The following is a 26,606-nucleotide window of genomic DNA, read 5'->3' on the forward strand; positions in this document are numbered from 1 at the left end:
TCAGATTTATTTTGATTTTTCTTTGTACTTAGTTGCCCACTTTTACCACTTTTAAGAAATCAGCTCAGAATCAAAGTGTTATTTCCTTAAACTCTCAAAGACTACACTTGCCAATATTTGTACTCAAATATTTATTGTCACTTAATGGGTTTGATTGCATTTAATGCTAATATTCTTAATTTGTAGTCATAGTATTGAGTGGTGATTCAATATTGCTTGTGTTAACAAATTATCAACCATCTGCTATTATTTGAAGAGTTCACATGCTGCCTTGAGCTCAGGGGGACCACTCATATATACATAGGTTGTAAGCATTCTAGTGTTTATAAGGATATCAAATCTTTTTTTACTTGAATTCGTAAGGGTAGTTAAAAATTATTAGCCTAAAGAAGCAAAAATAACTACGATAAATGAATAAATATCACATTTATCCTAGGGTACAGTAAGCATGGTAAGTGTAGCCACCACCTTCTGTCTTGGAAATTTACCTGACTGGCGCCCTCTATTTTGGATTACCAGCTGGAGATGCACTATTAAAATCATAAGATAAAAGTCACAGAATTGTTTGACCATCTCGGAGTAGATTTACCTTTTCTACCGTAAAGATTACGTAAAGATTACGTATTATTGCATAAGTGGATGGATATTATGTTGTGCCAGGAAATAAATCACTTGTAGTCTGAGATCCAACAAGAACGGATAAGTACTATTGTGTTTCCTAGCTGTTATATTATATGCAAATCTTGCGTGTATTGGGAAAATGGTCATTCGAGTCATGTCAGACCAAATTTGTGATGTCAAGAATAGAACAAAAAGGGTTCGCTAAAGAACAGCGATAGACTCAAGAACGAGTCAGAAATTAGACCCTACATTAGTAGAAAAGGTGTATTTGATCGTTATCTCATACATAAGAGGAACTTCGATAAAGAATACGAAGTTCACAAAAGTTTATTGTGCATGTACGTACATTATGTATTGCATTGCTATGCACACGTACACACAGTGTGTGGAATATTGTATAAATCTGTGCTTGTCTCAGCGCTGAGAAAAGTCCAGCGCACATGTTTACAAACCACGTTGGGCGCTAGACTTGATCAAGACTTGCGTTCATGCTGATAGTGGACCTAAATAGGCTAGGTCTAACTTGCATGGGTTTGGACTTAGATAAGTCTAATCTTTGTTATGACTGGATTTCATCCTTGCCCTTGACAAAAGTTGAAATAAGTTTCTGAATTTAATTCAGGGACCATCTCAGATTTAGTGAGATAGTAAACAAGCCAGTTTATTGTAAAATAGACTCAATATGGCTGCAAAATATCCAGGTGATATTGAACAGATTGAAAATGCTAGTATTGCTAAAAGCAAAGTTAGCAGAAGATCAAAGAGTAGTATTAGCAGTGCTATTGCCAAGGCTGCTCTGAATAAAGCAAAATTAATGAGAAAAAAACAATAGTGCAAAAAAAAAAAAGAATTGAGAAAAAAAGAGCTTGAATTGCAACAGCAAAAGGAGTCTTTAGAGATAGATGCAGAATTGGAATTAGAAAAACCAAATTAGAAATTTATGAAAATCTCAGTACATCTGAAGGTAGTCAGGAAGGTTCGCCTCTACCATCTACAATAGACAGCCGAAAAAAAGCGTACAAAGTTGGCTTGATAATCAAAATGATAGTCCTGGAAAGGTTGAAATTCAGGAACCAGTTGTGCAAAAATCTGATGTCAGAATGCAAAGGCCTACATCAGATGTACATGTGAACAGGTCTATGGCAGCTGGTCAAGACATATCTCCTGAACCACAGGGAGAAACTGTACATGTTGAATTGGCTTCTAATATAAAGCAGTGTGATGATAGGAATATAGTACCTCATCATCAGGAGTCAGACCAGAAAGTACAGGTGAACTTGGAAGTACCAGTGCTACCAAATATACTTCCTGCTTCGTTGAAACCTAGAAATATAGACCCAGTAGTCAGGCGAAAGTTAGACAGCCAAAGTTCAAGACCACAGATCTGAGCGTGATGTGAACCGCCACGGCTTGATTACAATAGTTATCCAGAGGAATATACATTCCGACCAAGACATGTGCATGATGATGCACCTCCTATGAAACCATATAGACACATGCAGGGACCAGCACCTGCAGATCAGTATGATCAGTTTATGCCATATTACATGGACTATAGACCACAGCAACAGCCATATTTTGGCCCACCATATAGTGTACCCACACAGCCTGTTGGACCCCCACATGTTCCAATAGCTAGTGTACCCACACAGCCTGTTGGCCCCCCACATGTTCCAACAACTAGTGTACCAACAGAGCCTCAACAGCAAAGACAGGCAGATCATTCTGCAGACCAAGCTGAACAGCTTAGTGAATTAACCAGATTGCTGATAAAACAGCAGTTCGCGAGCTTTATTGCCAGAGGCGAAGATCCAGACTTTCGATGGAGATCCGTTAAAGTATACATCATTTATGAGAGCCTTCGCATTTGGTGTCGAGGACAAGACAGATGATGAGAAAGAAAGACTGGAGTTCTTATGTCAGCATACAGATGGAGATGCCAAGAAATATGTAGAGAGCTATCTTCATTACGAGGATCCAAAGGAAGGCTTCGAGAAAGCTAAAGAAACTTTAGCCAAGAAGTTTGGAAGTGGCCATAAAATTGCACAAGCAATGCTGAAGAAGGCCAAATCCTGGCAAGAAGTTAAAGATGAAGATAAAAGCTTAAATGCCTTTTAAGCTATTTCTTACGGAGTGTAAGAACATGATGCAGACAGTGGATGCCTTAAGTGAGTTAGATCATTCTAACACCCTGAAGATTCTTGTTGCGAAACTGCCATACCGACACAGGAATCTATGGAGAAATAAAGTGTATGCTATTGAAGAAGAACAAGGAAATACAGTAAAGTTCAGCGATCTTGTTCAGTTTGTCGACAGACAGGCGAGAATAATTGCGAATCCAGTGTTTGGTAGAATAGGGAACTCAGAATCCTTCAGTAGCAACAAGAAGAAAGCCTTCACTACAACTGCTCAAGAGGTAACAGAGAAGAAAGCTTCAAACAAGTCATGCACCTACTGTGGAGATGGCACCAAGCACAAGATCATGGAATGCAGAAAATTCTCCAAGTTGCAACCTAAGGAGAAATCAGCCTTCTGTTTTGACAAAAATTGTGCTTTGGTTGTTTGGAAGCAGGACATCCTAAGAAGCAGTGTAAGGATCTGTTGAAGTGCAGTAAATGTCAGAAAACACATCCAACTGCGATGCACAGAGACAAACGAGAGCAAGAATCTCAATCACCTAAACAAAACAAGTCTCAAGAAGACTCGGCAACTGCTCGTGGCAGTAATGTAGTGACTGGTTGCACCAAGACTCTAGCTTCAGCAGCTACAAGTAGTGATACCTCACCATTAATGACCATAATACCAGTATTGGTGAAGCATGAACTTAGCGATAGTTTCATAGCCACATATGCTTTCTTGGACAACGGTTGTGATGCGGTTTTCGCCTCTTCACTACTACAACAGCGAATGAACCTGAGGACTCAAAAAAGAAAACTGCTAATAGGAACTTTGACTTCGAAGAAAACCGTGAACTCAAAGGTGGTGTTGGATAAGTTGCTAGTGGGTGATTTAAATCAGAAGAATTTCATCCCGTTACCACAGGTGTATATCGAAGACAAGATTCCAGTCTCCGCAAAGGGCGCCCGACTCAAGAAGATCTGAGAAGATGGGCACACCTTTGCGATATACAGTTACCAGTAATACCAGCGAGTACCCATGTATTCCAGAGGTAACAATGATGATTGGAAGCAACACTCCGGCAGCCAGCATGCCGCTGGAATTAGCCACAGGAGAAATTGGTGAGCCATACGCTATACTCACACCCCTGGGATGGGCAGTGTCCGGTCTTCCAGGAAGATCCAGCCAGCAAGTTCAAACCTACTTCTGCAGTGTAACAGAAGGTAGCCTGGAAACCATGGAGACCCAGTTCCAGTCTTATGTGACCCCTGAGTTCAACAAGCGTATGAGTGATAGAGGCCTGCCAGTCAAGCAGCTGGTAGAAAGACCAGACTGGATACAGGGGCGGCGTTCTTGTTAGAACCAGAGGAAGAGTGGCCGGGTGTAGAACCGGCAGTATCAGAAGAATCTCCAGAGTCCACAGGCGTGGAAGTCCACGCTGTTACAGCTGAAGACCAGAGTCAAGATAATGCTATAGACCAGCTGATAGAGCACTACTCCAGCTGGACAAGGCTCAGAAGAGCAGCGGCCTGGTGGCTGAGACTTAAGAAGATTCTTAGAATCAAACAGAGACAGAGTCACAACTTCACAGACGCACTTACTGTGCAGGAGTTGGAAGAGGCAGAGTGTGCAATCATAAAACATGCACAGAAATCTCTGCAAGTAGACTCAAAGCTTACCAATTTGGACCCACAGGTGATGGATGGGATGGTAAGAGTAGGCGGTAGACTGAAAAAGCGCCAAGATACCGCAGAATCACGAAGCATCAACTTATCATTCGAAAGATCATCACATAGCGACTCTCATAGTCCGTCATATTCATGGAGAGATTCATCACCAGGGTAGTAACCACGTTCTCGCCGTATTACGACAGAAATACTGGATTGTGAAGGCTCGAGCTAAGGTGAAGTCAGTCTTAGGGAAGTGCATAATCTGCAGAAAACACAGAATGCCAGTTAGCAAACAGAAGATGGCTGATCTTCCCGCCTCCCGAGTAAAGAGTGATGATCCAGCCTTTACAGTCACTGGATTAGATTACTTCGGTCCCTTCCATATAAAGCAGGGCAGAGTAACTAGGAAGAGATACGGTATGCTGTTCACGTGCATGAATAGCAGAGCAGTCCACATTGAAGTCGCTCACACCCTGGACACTAGTTCCTGTATTGATGGGATTAGGCGATTTATAGCAAGGCGTGGACCAGTCAAAGTAATTCACTCTGACAACGGAACCAACTTGGTCGGTCGCGGACAATGAGTTACAGCGCTCTGCAAGAACTAGACCAAGACCAAATACAGAACTTCTCAACATCCCACACATTTGAATGGCGATACAATCCACCAGCAGCCTCCCACCACGGTGGAGTATGGGAAAGGCAAATTCGTACTGTAAGGAAGTTAATGTGTGCCATCCTCAATGAACAACACCTGAAGACATGCAGGTCGGATGAGCAACTTCATACCTTCATATGTGAGATAGAATCGACATTGAACAGCAGGCCACTCACAAGAGTGTCGGATGATCCGGATGACTTGGATGTCATCGCGCCCGGGACCTCTTGTTGCTGAGACCGAGGCGGACATGCCACCAGGGTGCTTTGTCGAGAAGGACATCTACGCCCGTAGACGTTGGCGTCAGATCCAATACTTGGCCGATCTGTTTTGGCAAAGATGGCTGAAGGAATATTTACCTGAACTTCAGCGTAGACAGCGCTGGCTGCAGCCACAGAGGAATCTGAAGACAGGAGACGTTGTTCTCATAGTAGATGAGTCAGCTCCTAGGAATTCCTGGTTGATGGGAAAGATCGTCACAACTCTGCCAGACAAGAATGGTCGAGTCGACAGGTTGATGTCGAACCAAGTCATCCACCCTACGGAGGCCCATCAGCAAGCTGTGCCTGTTGTTGGAGGCAGAAGAATAAGCTGTCTGTTTCCATGGTTTCTGGAGACTTGAAGTCCAGAGCCTATGTCTTTTATGTTTGTTAGATTGACTTTGTCTTGATGTATCCGGTAGGGAATGTCTCAGGTGTCTTGTTGTTAAAAATCAAAATTATGGCCTATTGATAACAGTAGATTTCACTAGGTGACACTTGCGCGAGTGCGTGGGTCTTGATGCAAAAGACATCTCGCGCAGGCAATACAAATTTATTCATTAGGAGACACTTGCGCAGTGCGTAGGTACGCGATGCAGCACTCGCGCAGAATGCGAACACGGTAACACAAATCAAAGGGGTTTATCGGAATAAGATCCTTTAGGATTTGGTGAAGAGCTTTATGGAACGTTTTGAATTTGTCTAATTTCAATGGTGCACAACCTTGTCTGTGTATTCTGGCCAGGACATGGACAATTGTTGTGCAATTTGTTTGTGGAATGTTTTGAAAGGCATTGGATTGATAAGAGAGGATATGTTTTGTAATGGAAATGTATGATTCAAAGGTTTGATTCTTTGATGGAAGTCATCTGTGAGCATTTGATTGCCTAACTTGGAAATAGAGCATTCCTTGTATTTGTACTGACTTGTAATTGGCAACCATGTTGTTTTCGAGTTGCCATGTCGTTGTTCGGTTTGATTCAAGAAAAGAAAAATCATACTGACACGAAACACCCATAAACACCAACAAAAAAACAAATATTATTGTATGAAAGAAAAATTGAATAAAAAGAAATCAAAAATATATAAATATTTTTGAGTATAGTAATAAGCGTCGGTGTCGTTTGTGCCACCTATGGCTGTATGGAGCCATTTGCTTGAACTACCGACCATAATTTGAGGATCAGCAAGCGTTTGTACCACTCATGTTGGAGCATGAGCTTGAATTGCTGATCAATGGATCCAGCGAGTTTGTAATTCATCAAGTTCATCATGGACCGTCGGATTCCAGGGAACCCCGCAGTAAGGAGCAGCGTTGGAGCAGTAAGCCAGCAGCGCATGATCTTCTTCCAATGTTTCATCTGGAGTGCCGAACCGATGTGAATTATGTTATTTGGACAATGGACATTTGTGATTAGGACACGAACACTATTGATTAGGATTCAAGATAACTCATGGAACCAGTGATTCTTAGTGAAATTTGCTAAATTGTTTGATACCACAGTCAAAGAACTATAAAGCATCATTTGAACAATATTATGACTGTGAAATGTGACTATAAGCGCTGCTACAGTGTGAACTCTTACATTATACTTAGTTATATTAGTGGAGAAATCATTATAGACAGTATATAATCTCCATAAAGCGCCATTGTTGAATCAATAAGTGTTATGTTCAGCTTTCAACAGGATCAGTAAAGTTGGAGATAAAAGATTATTGTTAAATTTTGGCAATGTTTTGGCCCAAATTTAGTTTGCCATTTTTGGATCAAAATTTATTGTTTGTTAATTAAAAAGAAGTGCTTAGTAATTGCATGTTTGTCACATGGCAATTAAGGGGCCGGTATGTAGCCACCACCTTCTGTCTTGGAAATTTACCTGACTGGCGCCCTCTATTTTGGATTACCAGCTGGAGATGCACTATTAAAATCATAAGATAAAAGTCACAGAATTGTTTGACCATCTCGGAGTAGATTTACCTTTTCTACCGTAAAGATTACGTAAAGATTACGTATTATTGCATAAGTGGATGGATATTATGTTGTGCCAGGAAATAAATCACTTGTAGTCTGAGATCCAACAAGAACGGATAAGTACTATTGTGTTTCCTAGCTGTTATATTATATGCAAATCTTGCGTGTATTGGGAAAATGGTCATTCGAGTCATGTCAGACCAAATTTGTGATGTCAAGAATAGAACAAAAAGGGTTCGCTAAAGAACAGCGATAGACTCAAGAACGAGTCAGAAATTAGACCCTACAGTAAGGGTGTTTATTTTCAAGAATTCCTTGTAAAGGTCTGATTTACCAAACAAAATCCTTGTTAAGGGTCACATTTTCATCCTTTTGGAAATCCTAGCTATGGGTTGTTCTTGTGAGTGCATTCACAAGCATGCTTACAACCTTTGTATTGGAGTGGTTTGTCAGTGCCTTGAGTTAATTCAATTATAAATATTGCAATTAATTTCTTTTTGTGTTAATAATTTAGTATGCTACTGTGCTTTAGTTTCTTTTTAAAGGGGTAATTGTGATTTTAGAGTAGATGGATAAAGCCATGCCAAAACCATATTTCCAAAATATCAGTTGATTCGGGACATTGAATTTGGGAGGAACGTATATATAATTACAGCCCATAGCCAACTGTGTTGTACTTTCAAATTGGAAAACATCTTTGTCAAACAACTGAATCAGCAAGAAAGCTTAAGCACACAGTCAAGATGTAGCCCCAGCTTTCAGACAGTATATCAAATATTTTTGGAGTAAGTTGGGGGTTAGGTTGTGGATCACAAAGTGGCCCTTTTATGGATGTTAATTCTGTTTGAATGAATAAACTATTTCTGTTTATTTGGGAAGTCTTTTATTATAAATATTATGATATTTCTTTGTAAATGTATTAAATTATAATATTAATAAAAACAACATAAGGCAGCTTAGGCACAAAAAAAAAACATGTTTGTTTCCTGTAGCAGGTCAAAAAAGGCAAATGCGAAATGTGTTTTATTATTTTTATTTGTTTTTTAAATCCATGTCTTCAAATGAAAAAAAAAACACCTTTTTTGCTGCAAATTGGAATGGGAATTTACAGTGGGACTCTCTGACACACACACACACACACACAAAATCATATTTCTTCATATTCAAGTATATTTATGATCCCCTTTCAACCTGCAGATTTAAAAAGTATTAAAAAAAATGTATGATAGTTTTTCACTACGCTCGTTTGTTGTGTAATGTGTAAATGTTTACTCCAGTAGTGTTTTATAGTATTTTTTCGAGATTTTTCCGTTTTTTTTGTGTGTTTTTTCTTAGTATAAGTGAAAAAAAAAATCTTAATGCGCAAAATAAGCCATCAAAAATGTAATGCGAGCGCGTTACAGGAAACAAACTTGGTTTTTTTTGCCTTATTGCGTCTAAACTCTTCATACCTAAATAAATAAATGTCATCATAGATGGACTTATGATTCAATAAATAGAATGAAATAAGATTTTTCTTTGTACTATTCTAGTATCAATTAGAAATTACCATACCACACTAAAAGCTTTCTAAGTACCACATATAATATGATTTAGTAATCTGAGCTTCTGGCTAGTGGTGTGCGACCCACGGGTTAATTAATATGCGTGGTCTATTGTTCTGGATGCGTCAGAGTCGCTTTGTTGCAAGAAAAATTGACCGGTTTGTGTCTGGAAGCTATATATAAATTTGGCTGCTTTAGTTATTGACCATTGGTGCATGATTTGAATTATTCAGAATTTTATGTTAAATATTTCCTGTTGTTTTAGGGATATTGGATTACATAAAACAGGGTTTTTTGGGGTGTTTTTTTTCACAGTGTAATAATGCTGTACATTGTAACACAAAGGATTACAATTTTTTTTTTCAAATATAGTCAATGATAGTTTTAATTTTTTAGTTTGTCATATCAAGTGTATAAATTAAGGATGCAAGATATACTTATGTCAACAACAGGACAAATTTATATGATAGGCCTATGCACATTTATGGATGAACACAAGCCCAAATTATGAGAAGTACATCATGTCATAAGTATTTGATCTTTTGAGTGTGTATGAGTACTGGTAACTCCAAAGGTTTGTAACTACTATATGCAGTCATTTAAATAGACACATACGAGGGAGTATCAAAATGTTTTAGAAATCACCCAGAAGTGAAGGAGCTATATCAATGAAATTTTGTGTAATCACTGGTCCTTATGTACATTATGGTGCAAAAATGGTCTCATAAGTATATTTACTTTATTACAGTGGCGCTAAATGTCAGTACCTGCCTCGGTGACCGATGAGACCATTTTTGCACTGTGGCCACATCGTCCGTAAGTGATGGACGTCCACTTCGTGGCTGAGCCACAGATGGGAGCCACGGTGGCTCATCTGTGAGGGACATGTGCCCAGTTTGGAAATTCCTTTTCCAAAAAGCAACAGTGCCATATGACAATCACCACCATAGACAGCTTTCATTTCATTTTCTGGGCACTGTAACCCTTCAAAAGCAGAATCTTAAACACGTTACTGGCATCTACGTGCCACCTGTAAAGAAAGTAAACATACTTATGAGCAGTGTCCGAAATAAGGAAAATATGGAGGTTGTCCTGAGGACAACTAAAGCAAACAGCGCGTGTTTATACTGAGCGTACGGCTTTTTGACCCGCTATTTTCCGGGCACAAAATACCGATCATAATCCGGCCACCGTTACCCAGCTTGTTTCTACTGAGACCAGAAAGCCGTGTCTCGCATACGATGCACGGCATTTTTTCCTGTAAACCGAATACGGAAAACAGATTTGACGGTTGTATCCTAAATTTAAATGCCCACGCATGGCAGCTCATGGCATATAACCTATCACAATAGTGTTTTCGTAAAATCCAAATTGCATTAATTTACCAGTGGATCTAGTAATTGGCTATTATGATAATTAATTTACAGCCAGAATATAACCAACTCATTAACTATAAAGAAGTAGGCCTAGACTATATCCACGGCACGGCATGGCACGGAATTTGGCCCTCAGTAGAAACACGCAGATAAATTCTGCTTGTCCTCAAAACATTTTGGTTGTCCCCAAAATGTGTCATAATATTTGTGAGTGCAAATAATATAAATCATGCTTTTAGAGGTAAAATATAGTGGTTGTCCAGGGGATAAGTACATAGCTCAATATGGTTGTCCCCAGTGATTTTTGGACAAGAGGATAAGTGCTTATTTCGAACACTGCTTATGAGCCCATTTTTGCACCATAATGTACATAAGGACCAGTGATTACACTGACAAAATTTCATTGATGTAGTGTCTTTCTGGGTGATTTCAAAAACTTTTGGATACCCCATCGTATATTTATTTCATAATGATGCCTTTGCATCCAAGAATTGACTCAATCATCAAAGCTGCAGCCAGGGGGTTGCAGGGGGTGTAACATATCCTCCTCCACCTCCCCCCCCCCCCAAAAAAAAATACCAATCTGAATAAAAAGGTCCATATTTTTCTGTAAAATTTTGAAAATCATCCTTTTTTTGAAGGAAAAATTCACAATAGGCAACTTTTTCAGAGAAAAAATTTGAAATTTGTGTACATGCCTGGCCTGCTCACTCATTATGTTGTAGAAATTGGAGTGATTGATGCAACATAGTGATATACTAGTCATCATGTGGATTCTTAATGGTGCATTCTGGCTATAGTTGATTGAAGACATTCTGCAATTAACATGTTTTAAGTCCAATCTTACTTCATGTTCATTATGTTTGTTGAGTGAGTGACCCAGTTTTGTGTGTTAAAAAGAACATGGTCAGCCCATACCATACATTTTCACAACTAGAGCTTCAGTGCCAGTAATAAGTTGTTGGAAGATGAATAGCCCAGTTGATTATTTTCCCTGCTTTCTTGTTACAAACAAGTCTATTTGATTTATTTCTTATATTTTTATTATTGGAACAAATGTTTTATCGTAAAATGTTTTATCTCTAATTTGAGTAGCTCAAGAAATGATATTGAATTTCCCTATACCTCAGGGGTATGTTGATAGTGAAGTATCTTGATTGCATTTTATCACTCTGTTTACTTCAGTCATTTTGTGGGCATTGGCATGGCCTGCATATATTTTGCGATTAGATCTCAAATCTCAAATCTAGTTACAAACAATGAGTGTTTAGTTATATTGTATATGTGACACGATCTGGTCCATGGGGGCCAAAGGCGGCAAACATGAAATTGAGATAAAGGCAAACATATGGAGTAAAAAACAATAAAACACATAAGAAAATGTACATCACAATACCTCATAACTTTAGAACCAAGTATGCTAGACCTTTGGTGTTTTCGGTATATGACAGCATAATGTTACTACAAGGTAATATATAATTATAGTAACTCAATTTTCAAAAATGCCTCCTTTGGCCCCCATGGAGCAGATTGTGTCACATATAAGGAGTGCACCATCTGTAATAGCTGCTCTTCAGACATTTGGCACCTGGCAGCTATAACCCTCAATGCAGTTTCTGATCAAGAACAGGGTTGCCAAACCCATGATCTGGTAGCCGACTGACTGGTAGTGACTTTTAAAGATTTCCACGCAAGTATTTTACAATTTTTTGTCACATAGGAATCAGTGGTTCAGAAAACAATTGGGCGACTTATCAACATTGGCACAAAGTAACATCTGGTCGTATCCTGTCCAATAGAAGCCAGTGGTTATTTGACCCATGATTCAGGCTGGTATTATTTGGCAACACTGATCAAGAGCACTGAATCCTTGTTTACCCGCAGTAACAGACAGCATCATGCCGCCTGAGGCTCATCATGTAAAGCCATATGACTTTCAATTTGCCGTTCCTTCGTCTGTCTACTTTGATAAATACATATTTATGATGAGGCTCGAGATAGGAAAAGTACAGTTCCTGTAAACACATATAAACTCACCCTGGAAAACTTGCCCCCATATAACATGTGGGACTTGGAGGAAACATTTTGTTTTGAAGTAGTACTGGAAAATTGTATGTCAAATTTACTTTAAAGCACCAAAAATATGAGTTAAAACCTACATTGAAGGTGTCAAGAATCACAAATGTATGGAATCATGGCAGCATTTACCATATTTTAGCCATACCACTTTTCAAACCCTTTTACTACATGTAGCACTGAAAAATACATTCCAAGTAGGGGTAGGTTAAACAGCCTTTTAAAAAGGGTGATGTTTCACATTTCTTAGGGACCCAGCTTATTTGATGCGGCATGATCTCCTGAGCAATTTGACACCTTTTTCATCCAAATCGGCCAAAAAATGAGAAGGTGCCGGTCAAAACGAGTTTTGGCCGGCACCTTCTCATTTTTTGGCCGATTTGGATGCAAAAGGTGTCAAAATGCTCAGGAGATCATACTGCATCAAATAAGCTGGTTCCCTAAGAAATTTGAAGCATCCTCATTCTATAACCCACCACTATTCCAAGTATCACCCCCCCCCCTCCCCCATCCATCCTGCAGTACATTTCAAATTTCACACTGCATAGCTCAGGAAGTGTGTGAGAAAGCTTGAGAAGTGCACAGAATGAATAATAAATGTAGCATGGAAATACCACTTGTGCTGTATATTGCAGGAATTTGGTATGCATAATATTGCCAAGATATATGCCTTGACTTGATATGTCTGGATTGTATTGTATGGTTTTATTTCTGTGGTCTTTTTGCCAATGATGTTGAGTGCAATTCATTTGATATTTGTGTTGACAAAAGTTAGAATTCTTATATTAGTTCAAGTAAGCTGTGCAGATTAGTTGTTGTTTTTTAAGGTGGCTTTTTGGATTTTTGTTATGTAAAATTTCCAATATTTTTGACTGATTAGGCCAAAAAAAAAAAGGTTTTTCTCAAAACTCACGAGAAAAACAAATGCGAAATGCGATTTTTTATTTTTTATTCCCGACTTTTTCATGGTATTTTGAGAAAAAGTCTGATTTTCGCCGATTTTTTGAAATAAAAAAGATTTCCGCATTTCTTTTTTGTCAAATCGTGCGATTTTACAAACGCGCGCGCAAGGGTACTTATAGCATCAACTCTATTATTTTTTGTTCGAAAGTGATTATTTCTTGTATAGTTTGACCCGTTTACACAGAGCCTGAAATATCATGAAAATATAGTTCTGCTTATTCCTGGATGGATTTAAATCTATGATGACTTTATTTTAATTTGCCAATGTATGTAACAGTTGAAAATAAGTTCATTAGGCCCTTGAAAATTGATTTCCTGCTGTTTGCACACATCACTTTAAAAAAAAAAGTTGAAGCCATATAGAAGAATATTAATTAAATGAATCAACTGGCTGGAGCTTGCAAGAGGTTCCCAAGTATCCCTGTAGAGGAGGTCCCTAAAGATAAGTTGTCTATATTCAAAAGATATTAAGTATAAAGAATCAATACAATTATGTAGAAAATAAAACATTTTTAATTTACTAGTTTTTCATCTTATATTACATATTATTATACAGCTATTTTTAATATAAATTTATACATCATGTAACCCTCCAAACGAGATCTTTCATGTAATTCTTCGACTCCATCAAGTAGACCATATTTACATTTCTTTTGTTTCTTGCCACTGCTTGGAGCTTGTGAGAGATTCCCAAGCATCCTCGTAGGTGACGTATACCTAAAGATAAAGCCTACTATAAAATATTCTGTTAAATTTGAAAAAAGATTAAACCTTTTATGGTCTTGATGCCAAGTGATATTTAACATACAATAATGTAAAATTTTACAAACATGTGCCTCCTTTAGAGGCTACATGTATTTGAATATAATTCCTTACTCTATACTGTTTCACAATGTATGCAAAATTTCTTCAAACAAAAACAACCACCGTTGACACTTTTGCTCCCGACTTTCAAAAATTGAAAACTCAAGACCAGAGCTTAAACTTGCCCCAAATTTTTTTGGAGTGGCGGGTGGGAAAATAAAAATATTCTGATCCGTCTTGGATGAAGGCTGAATGCGTTGTGATATGAATGTGATAACAAAAGCCAACCTTTCTTAAAAGGCCTGCCCGATTGGTCCATGCAAACACTCGATCAAACCTGTTCCGCTATTAGACCAAATCACTCATTGCCACACCAAATCACTCGTTGAAATCTTATTCTTACATGTAAATGGGGCATGCCGAAGAGATTAGACCCCAATGAGTACTGACTCTGCTATGTTTGTGTGTCGCTCATAGAGGCTAAAATAGTGTACCTCACGTTATGTCATCATGCACCTGGCAAGCTTCAGTTTAAAGTACATGCTTGTTCTGTGTGCGGTGTCAATAGCATGCACAAAGTGGTACCATGCAAACCTTTGTAATGCTTATCAAGCAAAAAGACATAAATTGTTGTTTGATTCAGGAGGTAGACTATTTTGGTCTCCATGCATATGCCACACCAATGTGACAGATTTACCACAGCATTACACATGGAGTAATTTTCAGTTTGGACTCTTTGAGTCTTAATTTCTTTGTGCAAATAATTACATTCAGTTCAAAATATGGACCATCTCAATACACACCTAAAAAGGCCAATTCATTTGGATGGCATTATTGGGAGAGTGCATGAGGGGAGGGGATATACATTCACTGTCTCTCCTGATTACATCACAGGATTGAAAGGTGTTTTTTCTCATCTTTATTTTCATGCATTAGCTGCCTTTCTAAATGCCATGCTCACTGACATCCATCTATATAAAGACACAGAAATAGCCTATTTCCCCTTGACACTGATACAATACAAAACTCAAGGCTTATTGCACAAAGCACCTCTGTAACTGCTGTCAAGCCTAGCCAAGTCCTCACCATTCCTAAATAGCTACAATTACATCATGCAACTACTGAATGTAATGCTGAGTGTTTGCCATAGGGTATTCGGATGAGTTCATTTGCATAATGAAGAAACTATGTATGACAGATGTGATGTGAGCTCACAGTGAGCATGCATAAATTATCCAACAGTGTAAGGATGTCATTTGTCAGGTAAAACGCTAAAGTGCATCTTTATTTATCTTTACACCTAAAAGGTGATTTTCTGTGATATTTTGATACCACAGATATTTGATATTTTACAAATGGGCATTGATTTTTTGTGTTTAAAATTAGAAATATATGACATTAACACAAGGCAGGTAAAACTATCCCATAGAGAAATTTGCACTGTTGGTGAAATTGTTATGCATTCTTTTTTTAATGTAAGCTTGAATTATATTAGCTTTGCAAGACTTGTGGGCAAGATGTCACATCACATACAGTGTAATTGAATGACCAATTGCAGCCAATTTCAAATTGTCTCAAATGTCAATGGAAAGCATGGCGCTAGTTCTCTTGTTCGCGAACACTTTGTGTACAAATCAATAGGGCATGCAATGGAGCAAGCTGCAATTTTTGAATTGGCATCTTCCTTGAATTTTTGGATTGTCCTGTCTTTATTTCTTGAACGATTTCAACAAATGAGGTCTTGAATTCAAGCTAAATGATGCAGCTACTGGCTGCTCAGGTTCCAATTATGACATATCTGTTTTTGTTCAGGATGTACAGGGGTGAACATAACTGATACCTTAATTCTTTTGCACACTGTATGATAAGGGTGTGGAAGCAAATTGGTGATGAAGCAATTTAAATTTTAAAAGGATTATTTTGATGATAATTGATAGATGCATAGACGCAGGATGTTGCAATAATTGCCTGCAAATAATAATACTGGTAACTGCAGAAACCCTTCAGGGTTCAACCCACAATGTTAATGTCTTTCAATTGCATATTTTGGTTTTAAATAATATAGGAATTTGTATTGACTTGTATTAACAAAAGTTTGTTTCCCATCATTTTAAAGAACAGTGATCTTAAGGTGGTATTGGATGCATTTTCTAGAAATTAGGAAATGCTTTGAGCATGTTTTAAACAGATTAATTGAGTGGGTAAAGTACACGATCAATATGCCTTTTGTTTGAGACAAATCGGACATACGGTTTTCATAATACATCAATTTATATGTTCTTTGTATCCTATTGTTTTTGTCAATAATCAATATAGTTAATGAGCTAAAAGGACTGCAAAGGCTCATTAATATGTAATTTTTGCCAATATTTTGCTAAAAATCAATGCATAAATGTTCAGGGTACTTTTATTTTGCATACTTTTGCCCCGAAACTTGGTCAAAGTGTTTCTAATATGTTCTAATGTATTATATAGTGAAGCCGCCCTCTAATTTGCATATTTGCATAATTAATGAGCTAATTTGCATAAATGCTAATTAATTATGCAAATATGCAACTTAGGGGGCCGCTTCATTATATAATACATTAGAACACATTAGGAACACTTTGACCAAGTTTCAAGGCAAAAGTATGCAAAATAAAAGTACCCTGAACATTTATGCATGGATTTTTAGCAAAATATTGGCAAAAATTATATGTTAATGAGTGAGCTTCTCCAGTCATTTTAGCTCATTAACTATATTGATTATAGATAAAAACAATAAGATATAAAGAAAATATAAATTGATATATTTGGAAAACCGTATGTCCGATCTGTTTCAAACAAAAGGCATATGGATACATGTGCTTTGCTCTACTCAATTAATCTGTTTAAAACATGTTTAGAGCACTTTTATAATGCCTCCAATACCACCTTAAGTGAAATTTGCCTTGTTTGTTTTTTCATTTTCTTCCAAAACTGAAAACATGGAGCTATGCAGATTTTGCATTTGCAGAGTATATAATTTAAAGAGTCTTGTTTTACATACACTGTATGTCAAGCCAATAGATATGTTGTGTCATTTCGAAAAATAAACTTTGTAATATTGTAATTTAAAGCATTGCTTTATATTTTTTTATTTCAGGTATCTGTGCTGCAAGATTTCTTCAAAGAAGATGATGTTTTTATTGCATATGGCCAAGAACGATACTCCCATGATGACTTTGATTTAGCTGAAGAAGGTAAGATCAATCAATCAATCAAGCAATCAATCAACCAATCAAGCAATCAATTAATCAAGCAATTATTCAATTAATCAAGATCAGTAAATAAATCAATCAAACAAACAAACAAACAAACAAACAAACAATCAATCAATCAATCAATCAATCCAGTCAATCCAGTCAGTCAATCAATCAATTGAGCAGATCAATTATTCTTGCAAGATGGCAGGTAATCATTTTAGACTTTGTGATAACTTGATTTTGAAGAGAACCCAAGATCAATCAATCAGCTAAGTAATAAGTCTTATGATAACAAATTGTTATCTATCATTGCCCTTACCCAATAACCATCTATGCACATGGGCAGCGTTCAAAATTTTGGTTGTCCGGTTGCCCGGGACAACTAAAAAAGTCGCCGGACAACCAAAAATACTGATTCGGTTGTCCGCCGGACAACCATAAATCTAGCCAAAAGTCACATTTGTAGGCCTACGGACAACCAAAAACTTAGACGGACAACCAGAAATTGTAATCTGGTTGTCCGTGGGACAACCATTTATTTTTCCTAAATTCGAACACTGCACATGGGTGTCATCTGCAGACGACAAGTTTCAAATTTTCTTTCCAAAATTTCAGAATTGAAAATATTTAGAATCAGAATGAAAAAATGCATTCATCAATGTATGTAGAACACAGGAAACAAATTATGCACCCCATAATGCATTGCTGTGTATTTAGAACAGAGGAAGAAGAACATTGTAATTCCATGGTGCATTGTTCTGTATGTAGACTATAGGAAATTGAATGCAATCACATCATCCTGTTGTTCTGTATGTAGAAAACATGACAAATTATTTTGGATTTTGCTGCATTAGAATCATATTGTATATGCCTGTAAATGCGCAAATGTCCTAGTTAAATCCATCTTATAGTAGGCCCTCTATTTGTAAACCAAAACTTGGCCATTTGAGTGCACATTCCTTCCTAACGGTGAGTTTGGAACCTCTAAATTTTGGTCTGGCCCAGGGGCCCCAAAAGGTAAATCCGGCTCTGCCTGGCAGATATTTGTAACTGTACAATTTGTATTGATATCATCATTTCATTATGATGATATCAATACACAATTCTGCAAGCCAGTACAACTGCACTTTGGTGTATGTTGCACATCTGAAAGAAGGAAGTCAGTCACATGTATTTGTGTGCTTTCTCTCAGTATGCTGCATGATAGCATTTGAATGAGTATTGCTATCTTCAGTGGACATATACATGTATTTGCCATTTATAATAGGTCATGTAGATGATACTAATAATATGCACTCTCTTTTATAGATTTTTTTTTTAAATATGCAATTTTGGCTATAAAACAAAATAGTTTGGTAAATATAATAAATGATTCCTTGACAAGAGTATCATAGAATCATAGACCATAGGTCTATGCATATGGAAAACTTTGGCCCTGATTTGTGCATTAGCTATTTGTAAACTTGCAACACTCAGTGCGTGTGTGACCTTTAGATAAGTGGACCATTCCATTTTACCAAATGGGTAAACATTCGCGTAACATAGAGAAGAACACACACAGTTGTACATAGGGGTCGAATAAAAATATTACAAGTAATCGTACTGACCTGCATTAATAATGCATTGTAGACTACATGTTGAAAGAAACTGCTACAAAACACAAGCTATGCTATCCGACTATACGTGCAGGACACATAGCAACGACAAGCACACCCCTGTGTCGTAAAGTTTTCTGACCTCTCGCTTCCGGGAAACTGGTTGGAAAAATACACGGTCCTCGTGATTGGACGAGTTTTGCCCACCTCTTCCCATGAACCAATCACGAAGTGTGTTATATCATTGGCAAGACAATATTCTGTAGATTTTGATTCCGTCCGACGACGTGACATTTAACAGACAGTTTAATTTTCCTGTTGAATTTAGCGCTGGCAACCCGGTGAAAATCGCCAAAAACAGGCACTGTCCTCATTGAAGCTTGATGAAAATGTCCAAACGAAATCAAAATTGCCCACCGGTTCCCCGGGCATTGGATATCATCGAATTTAGGCTTATTTGAAAGAGGAAGTGTTATATTTTATGAAACCGTCCGACGATTAAAAGAAAGTTTTAAAAGCCACCAACAGCAAAAGCTTTGTCAAAAACGAAAAATACGCCGACGGAATCCTGTGCTTAAAGGCCCGGTCACACTATGACGGACGATAACCAACGAAAGGTGACGAACATGAAAATCACAAAATGTTGACGGCAAAGCGACGACAAAAAGAAGAAAAACAAGATTCGCTGACGAGTGGGAACGACCTTCAGCGACAACACGACGGCAAGGGACGAAAGGCTACTGCAGGAAACGGAGACTAGCGACCAAAACCGGACGTTGTCTGGGCGGCGAGTGACGATCGATGTCTCGACGAGCCTGACAACAAGCAAGGAGGTCAGACGGCTGGCAGCAGATTTGCTTGCAGCAAGGAACGGCAGCTGACAGTGGATTGCGGCGATGATGCGGGCACGGTGGCGAAGCGGTACATGCTCTACCTCGCAATCGGAGTGTTGCGAGTATGAGCCCTGGCGGTGCCATCGTGTTATGCACTTGGGCAAGGCACTTAACCTCACTTGCCTCTCTCTACCCAGGGTGAAATGGGGAGCTGTTAGGAATATTGTCCATTAAGCGCCGCCCAAAGGTATGAGCATGCCTTAGGCATTGTATGGCAGCTGACATGTTCTAATGACAATGAATAAATGTAAAGCGCTTTGATACATGTGAAAGGTGCTGTATAAATATCAACATTTATTTATTTTATTTTATGACGTGACTCAGCGGCCGACATCAAAACATGCGGGTGTATAGTCCACTTTGGTGTTCCCACTCTTCACAACGTTCTGGTCATCCACTCAAAAATATTAATATCAATAATAATCAAAAAAATTAATGTTAACATCAATATCAACAATAATCAAAAATATTAAAATCAATAACAATCCAAACTATTAATATCTATATCAATAATAATCAAAAATATTAACATCAATATCAATAATAATCAAAAATATTACACATATCAATAATGATTTAAAAAAATTAACATAAATATCAGTAATAGATCCCGTGTCATATACTAGGGTACCCAAAAAGGTGGTTTTGTTACATTTTGATGTGCAGCTTGGATTTCAAAACACTGTCTCTTGACTATTCCTTCACTTAGAAGATTCAATCAGGTCGTAAATAGTTAAATTGAGGCTAATTTATTCTATATTACTAATGTTTTTAACCCGTTTTAAAATAATTTTTAATATTTTCTTATGATGTTTGGCATGAAATGTGCCAAGGGTGGTTGAGGATTAGGAGGAGGATTAGGAGGAGGGATTCGTATCGTAAATTTGATCTAAAACCCCCGTTAAAAATTTGAATCTAGTAAAAAAATGTCTAAATGAACTCCCAGACATCTATACCAAGTAAATAAATACAGAAGGTCATTTAGAAGACTAATACTTGCTCAGAATGATTGTAAATGTGGAAAAAAGAGGTGGGGTTAAATCCCATCTACTTTGTGATTGTTTTTGCCCGCACTCTCTCATTTTTTAACCAATTTCCATAAAAACGGTGTGAAAATGCTCAGGAGGATGACCCACTTCAAATGAGACGTGTAGGTAAAATGTTTGAAACATTTCATTTTTTTACTATGTAACCAATAATCAAAAATAGTAAAATCAATCAAAAATATCAAAAATATTACACATATCAATAATAATCAAAAAATTAGTATAAATATCAATAATAATCAAAATAATAATCCAAACTATTATATCAATATCAATAATAATCAAATATATTAACATCAATATATCAATAATGATCAAAATATTATCATCAATATCAATAATAATCAAAATATTAATATCAGTATCAATAATAATCAAAAATATTAACATCAATATCAATAATAATAACATATCAATATCAATAATAATCAAAAATATTATATTTTTGATTAATATTGATATTTCTTTCTACATGAACTTCAAAATTGCATTGTGCCGGACAGTCTTTTGAAATCGAACTGACGTCAAAAAATGTCAAAAATCGCACAAAAAGTTTAAAATCGTGGACCATCATTTAAAAATCGTAACCCATCGCAGACCACCGTTTCCATGGCGCAGGTACTCGCAAACGACCCGCCATCAACAGTCAACATCCGTCACCCTCCGCACAAAATTCGCAAGTCACTGTCGCACCAAGATCGTTAAAATTTCGTCATTTGCCGCAATGTGTCGTCAGGGTTCGAGATGTGACGTCACTTGCCGTTGTTTTTTCGTCAATGGTCGTTGACAACGACTACCAACGAACTTGTGACGACCTCAAAACGACTAAAGACGGCTTCACACGGTATGGAAACGTCAAAGAAATGAGGGTTGCGGTCTCCAACGAAATCTGAACGGAATCACTACTTATTTTGCTGTCACAAAATTTTCAACATGTTGAAAATTTGCCGACGAACGCGACGAATAATTTCGGCCGTCTGCGGTCGCTAACGAATTCGTCAGCGACAGCTAACGCAATTCGCAGCTTAATGTCGCTTGCCATTCACCCCTATTCGTCACAGTGTGACCGGGCCTTAATGAACCAATTAGGCCTTTGTCGAGCAGATGTGCGCAAGTTTTGCATATGATAGAATACACCACCATTGGTCTTCTTCAGTTAGCTGCAGCCATCAAAACACAAACCTATATACCAGCATATTAATTTGCAGGTGTATATGTGACCTTTGTAACCATTTAAAGCAAATCTTACAACTACCATTCACTTCATGGTACTGTCACCATTTATAATGTCTAAATTATTAATAATTTACAGAGGTTAACAGTACTGCTTAATTCACAAGTACATTTTTGTATTGTAACCATTTTAAAATTCTGAGTATACCGTATGTCTCCATTATTTGTTACAATCAAAATATCCTCAAAGATTCAAATGCCTGATTTAAAAAGAAATTGTTAAAACTGAGTGGCATGCCTGTTGTAACACATGGGGTTCTCTACCTCACATTGAGGCCTAACACCCAAAATGGCCATATCTCTGTAACCATAAGTTTAATTATAATGGGGTTTTCAACAAAGTAAAGCTCTGAGAATGGTGCATGTAGTGCGATTGAAAACTGAATTTTGATTTTATCAACATCAAACTCGCTTAGCTTGATTGCGTCACTAATGCTCCTTGATTAATTGCTTTTATTTAAAAAATCAAGGCAAACATCTGCACTAACACCTGCAGAGGGAATATGTGGACAAATCCAATATGGTCAGTTTACTAAAATCGTAAGTCCCGTAATGTGTGACATACTAAAGGGCTAATCTCTTTGTTCACAGTGCCATATGTGACCATCCACCACGAAGTGGTAGTAAAGTCGGCTCTAGATCATTTTCTGTTTATTGCAGATTTTGAAAGAATTCACTTTCAGCTTCAAAATGACACCTCAACCAGCTTCATCGGACATCTGGAAGTGAAGTTGTAGTTCATCAAAGGTTAAATTCCTAGTATATTTAACATTGAAATCGAATTACTGTTTTTGATTGTATCTCAAAATGGAAAATGCCGACTTTACGACCAGTTTGTGGTGGACCGGATGGGCACATATATTCAAGATTCAGTAGCAAATCACTGATAGAGCTTGGAAGGCAAGTGTCAGGTGGCAGGAGCCATGTTATTCCAGTTTAGCCATTTAACTCATACATGCATTGATCTTTTAGGAAATGAGTCGAGGAGGCCAATAATCGCATTTATATTTTCATACATCTTGCGGTTCTTAAGATGAGGCCAATATTAAATATATCAAAACAAAAGCTGTGAGCGTTTTCCATCTCCCGATAAAAATAATTGCGGAGATGACACCCCTTATTTATATCAAACCTTATTTATATCAAGTCTTTTATAGAACTCATACCATTCCTCTTGTGTGTTAGCTTTATTTGTCTCAATATTTGAGTGCAAATCTCCCAATTCACCAGCTATGGGACCGCAACCCAGTGAGCAGCTACCACCTGGAGCTGATTCCATGTGGCCTGAGTGGCGGTGTCTCAACAGACTAAGATCAGGGGTAGGAAGGTGCAAGGTCGCTTTGCAGAAATGGGGCTACCTACCAGAAGGACAAAATACTACCTGTGAGTGTGGAACGGTTCCACAGACTATGGAACACCTGCTGGTCTGTCCACAGATGGGGCAACACTGCACATATGAGGACTTAGCTGAATTCATCGATTCTGCTCGTCACTGCGTCAGTTATTGGCTCTGGCGCATTTGACTCTGCGCTTGGACATGCTAATAAGAAGAAGTGCAAACACTGCTAAGTCATGCCCCCCTCTGACCCACCTTTACATATGTGCACTATGATTACAATAAGGGAACCAAGGCGCATATTTTAGTATTTTTGCTTTGAAATGTTTATGCGACTAAGATTTACTATTAAGATTTCAATGCTAATTTCACAAAGATTGAGTTTCAATAGTACTGCATGGTAGAACTAGCCCCGTTCCACAAACCGCGACGCCTCTCGAATAGCGACCGAAGGGAGCACCGAGCGTAGCGAACTATCAGCTACTATCCTACAGTTGGAAAATCATCATACAGGTCAGAGTACAGCACAGAAGCCAGTGCTACTGCATGGTACTTGTATGAAACTGGTCATGTATGTACATTAGGAAATATAAGAGAGTGAAATTTGAGCATTTGTGATGGAACCTGAAATTGTGATTTTGGGGGGTTCATGGGAGTTTTGGTCAGCTGGCAATTGCACAGCCGCCATCGGCGCTGTGCATTCTTTTTACCGCGTTCTTCTTCTTTCTTCTTTCTTCTGTCAACATCATGTTAATCAGCCATCGAGCTACATGCGTCAGCCATGTTGATCAAAGTTGGTCACTAGGACCATTGAGTGGTGCCACAACTGTCACATGATCATTTCCGGTCAAAGGTTATTCACTTCGGTCAGTGGCCAAAACGTGATTTTCACTAAAATGCTTCTTCTTCCACATTTTACATAGCACCATGACGTCACTTGCACACATGCATCGCCTATCACCAGTGTCTAAAAGTCCTTCACAGAATTGGGATCAAAGGTCATTAAGGGGTCACTTCCGGTAAAAGTATGAAAAATTTGTAAAAAATATTCAAAAAATCACTGTCTTTACAAATTACATAGCAGAGAGTCGCCATTAGCACATATGCATCGCTACTAGCCAGGGTCTTTAGGATGCCTACAGTTTTGGGCTCAAATGTCATTAAGGGGTTACTTCCGGTCAAAAACCAAAATTATCAAAAAAGTTTTAAAAAATTTTTATCTCAAAATGTAAACAGACCAGAGTAATATAATCATCATACATGAATCAGTTTTACCTGATGTGTGCATGGTATTTTTATTTTTGGGGTCAAAGGTCATTAAGGGGTCACTTCCTGTTTTTAGTTAAATATTTTCAAGAATTTTTATCTCAACAACTAAACATAGTAGAATTTTTTAATTAAAATTGGAACAATGCATTTTGTCAGTGTACATAAGGTTTTTTTTCATTGAAAAGGTCATTAAGGGGGTCAAAAGGTCAATCATAAATTTAAAAAAAATCAAAATCCATGTATAAGTTCCGATTAAGCTGAAATTTGCCAGGAATATTCCTTATGACATCCTAAGCACTATGTAATATTTTATGGGGTCAAAGGTAATTAAGGGATCACTTCCGGTTCTCACAGATTCGGGGTCGTAACTCATTTGTCACTGCTGGCTGTGCATCCTCGCGGTCGCAGGCGAACGCAATCAGATCTCGTTTTTATTTCTTTTCGCCGCTGATTTTTTTTTCAATTTTAATGTATACCTCTGTACAGAGTTGGGTGGGGGAAATTTTGTACTCATCAGTGAGGCAAAATTTTGTTTTTTTGTCTCACTAGTGGGCAAAGTTTTTATTTTTTCAAAAAACTCCCATGCCCCTCCCCTTCCGGTAAATCAAATGGTGCACCCCTTCATATTCATATGAGCTTAGAAGGAGAAGTAGCTTTAAATTTTAATCAAAAGGTATTTGACAAAAATATGTAAATGTACTTGAAATCACTCATTCATATCAGTTTTGTAGCTCACAAAATTGAGGGTGAGGACCAAAAGGTGACATGACCCTTCACCCTATCTATTTCTACTGGGGCCATTATTGCCTTGCATCATCTCGCATTACATCACATCACCCATCACCCCTTTGCTTAGAAAAACATACTGTATGTGGACAAAAACATTGTTGTTTCATTCTGAAACCTTCAGATTGCAGAACATCACCATGATGAGCCTTTCCATGGATATATGTGGAAGAGTTTCTGCCTGTAAGCTTCCTATCACACTGCACCCCTTCATATCCCAGCTACGTGCCTGGTGCTACTTCTACTTCTCCCTGTTGGCCATTTCAGTCAATATTTCACCATACAAAAAGACTATATTTAGTCTTGACCTAGCTAACAAGTATGTACTTTAACAACCTTGATACGCATTGCATATTAACTCTGAATTAGAAAGATTGAGGTACGGTAGTTCTGACTGATTTACTTTATCCCCCCAAAAAAAAAAAAATCAAATATTAGCTTGCTGCTTTATCAGAATTCACTGTTAAATTTACATTACTTCCAACTTCAAATAATTATGTTGAGAATTCTATGAATATTATTGTTCTACCTATTACAAAATTTGATTGAGAATATTGTAAAAAGACACAGAAATGCGGGCAATGAATTACAATTGTACCATATGGAAGCTAAAGCTGTATGAAAAGTACAGTCAGTAAAGTGTCATTTTGATTTGTTTCATTCTACAAGGCACCAACAAAAAGCCAGCAGACCATATATTGTATATTGACTCAATATAACCTAAGTTGTAGTTATTGAAGTGACATCTTTATTTTCCAGGGTAGCATAATATCATCTTAGATCGCAGGTAGATGTATGTAATTAGTTGTATGGCGTAGTCCATTTAGCATCAATATATTACAGACCCGGTGCAAGGAAAACAGATAAAGTCTAACAGATATACAATTACTGACAGGAAAATTGTAACTTAATCAAAGGCAAAACAATACCCTGTAAATGTTAATTTTAAAGTTTTAATTTTTTGAAGTATTCTTGACTTTTTATGATGACATTTCAATATGTAGATGTCTCTGAATTCAAGCTAGCAATATTCTGTTCAAAATTGGTGTGATGAATTTGAGATTAACAGTTGAAAGACCTCAAGAAACAAGAAAATGCTGTCAGCACTTGCATGAACATCCCTACTGCTTAGTTATGAGTGGGAGAGAGATGAGACATGGGC

General features: G+C 37.6%; 1 protein-coding gene across 1 annotated transcript in view; it reads left to right on the plus strand.

The window, feature by feature from the left end:
• Window positions 1-26,606, plus strand: part of LOC140160862 (serine/threonine-protein kinase DCLK1-like) — a 99,047-nt gene that overhangs the window by 15,185 nt on the left and 57,256 nt on the right. Inside the window, 1 exon segment of the mRNA XM_072184185.1 lies at window positions 17,187-17,283. Within this exon segment, the coding sequence (XP_072040286.1) occupies window positions 17,187-17,283 (97 nt within the window).

Source organism: Amphiura filiformis, chromosome 9 (assembly GCF_039555335.1).
Source record: "Amphiura filiformis chromosome 9, Afil_fr2py, whole genome shotgun sequence".
In the NCBI taxonomy this organism is placed as follows: Eukaryota; Metazoa; Echinodermata; class Ophiuroidea; order Amphilepidida; family Amphiuridae; genus Amphiura; species Amphiura filiformis.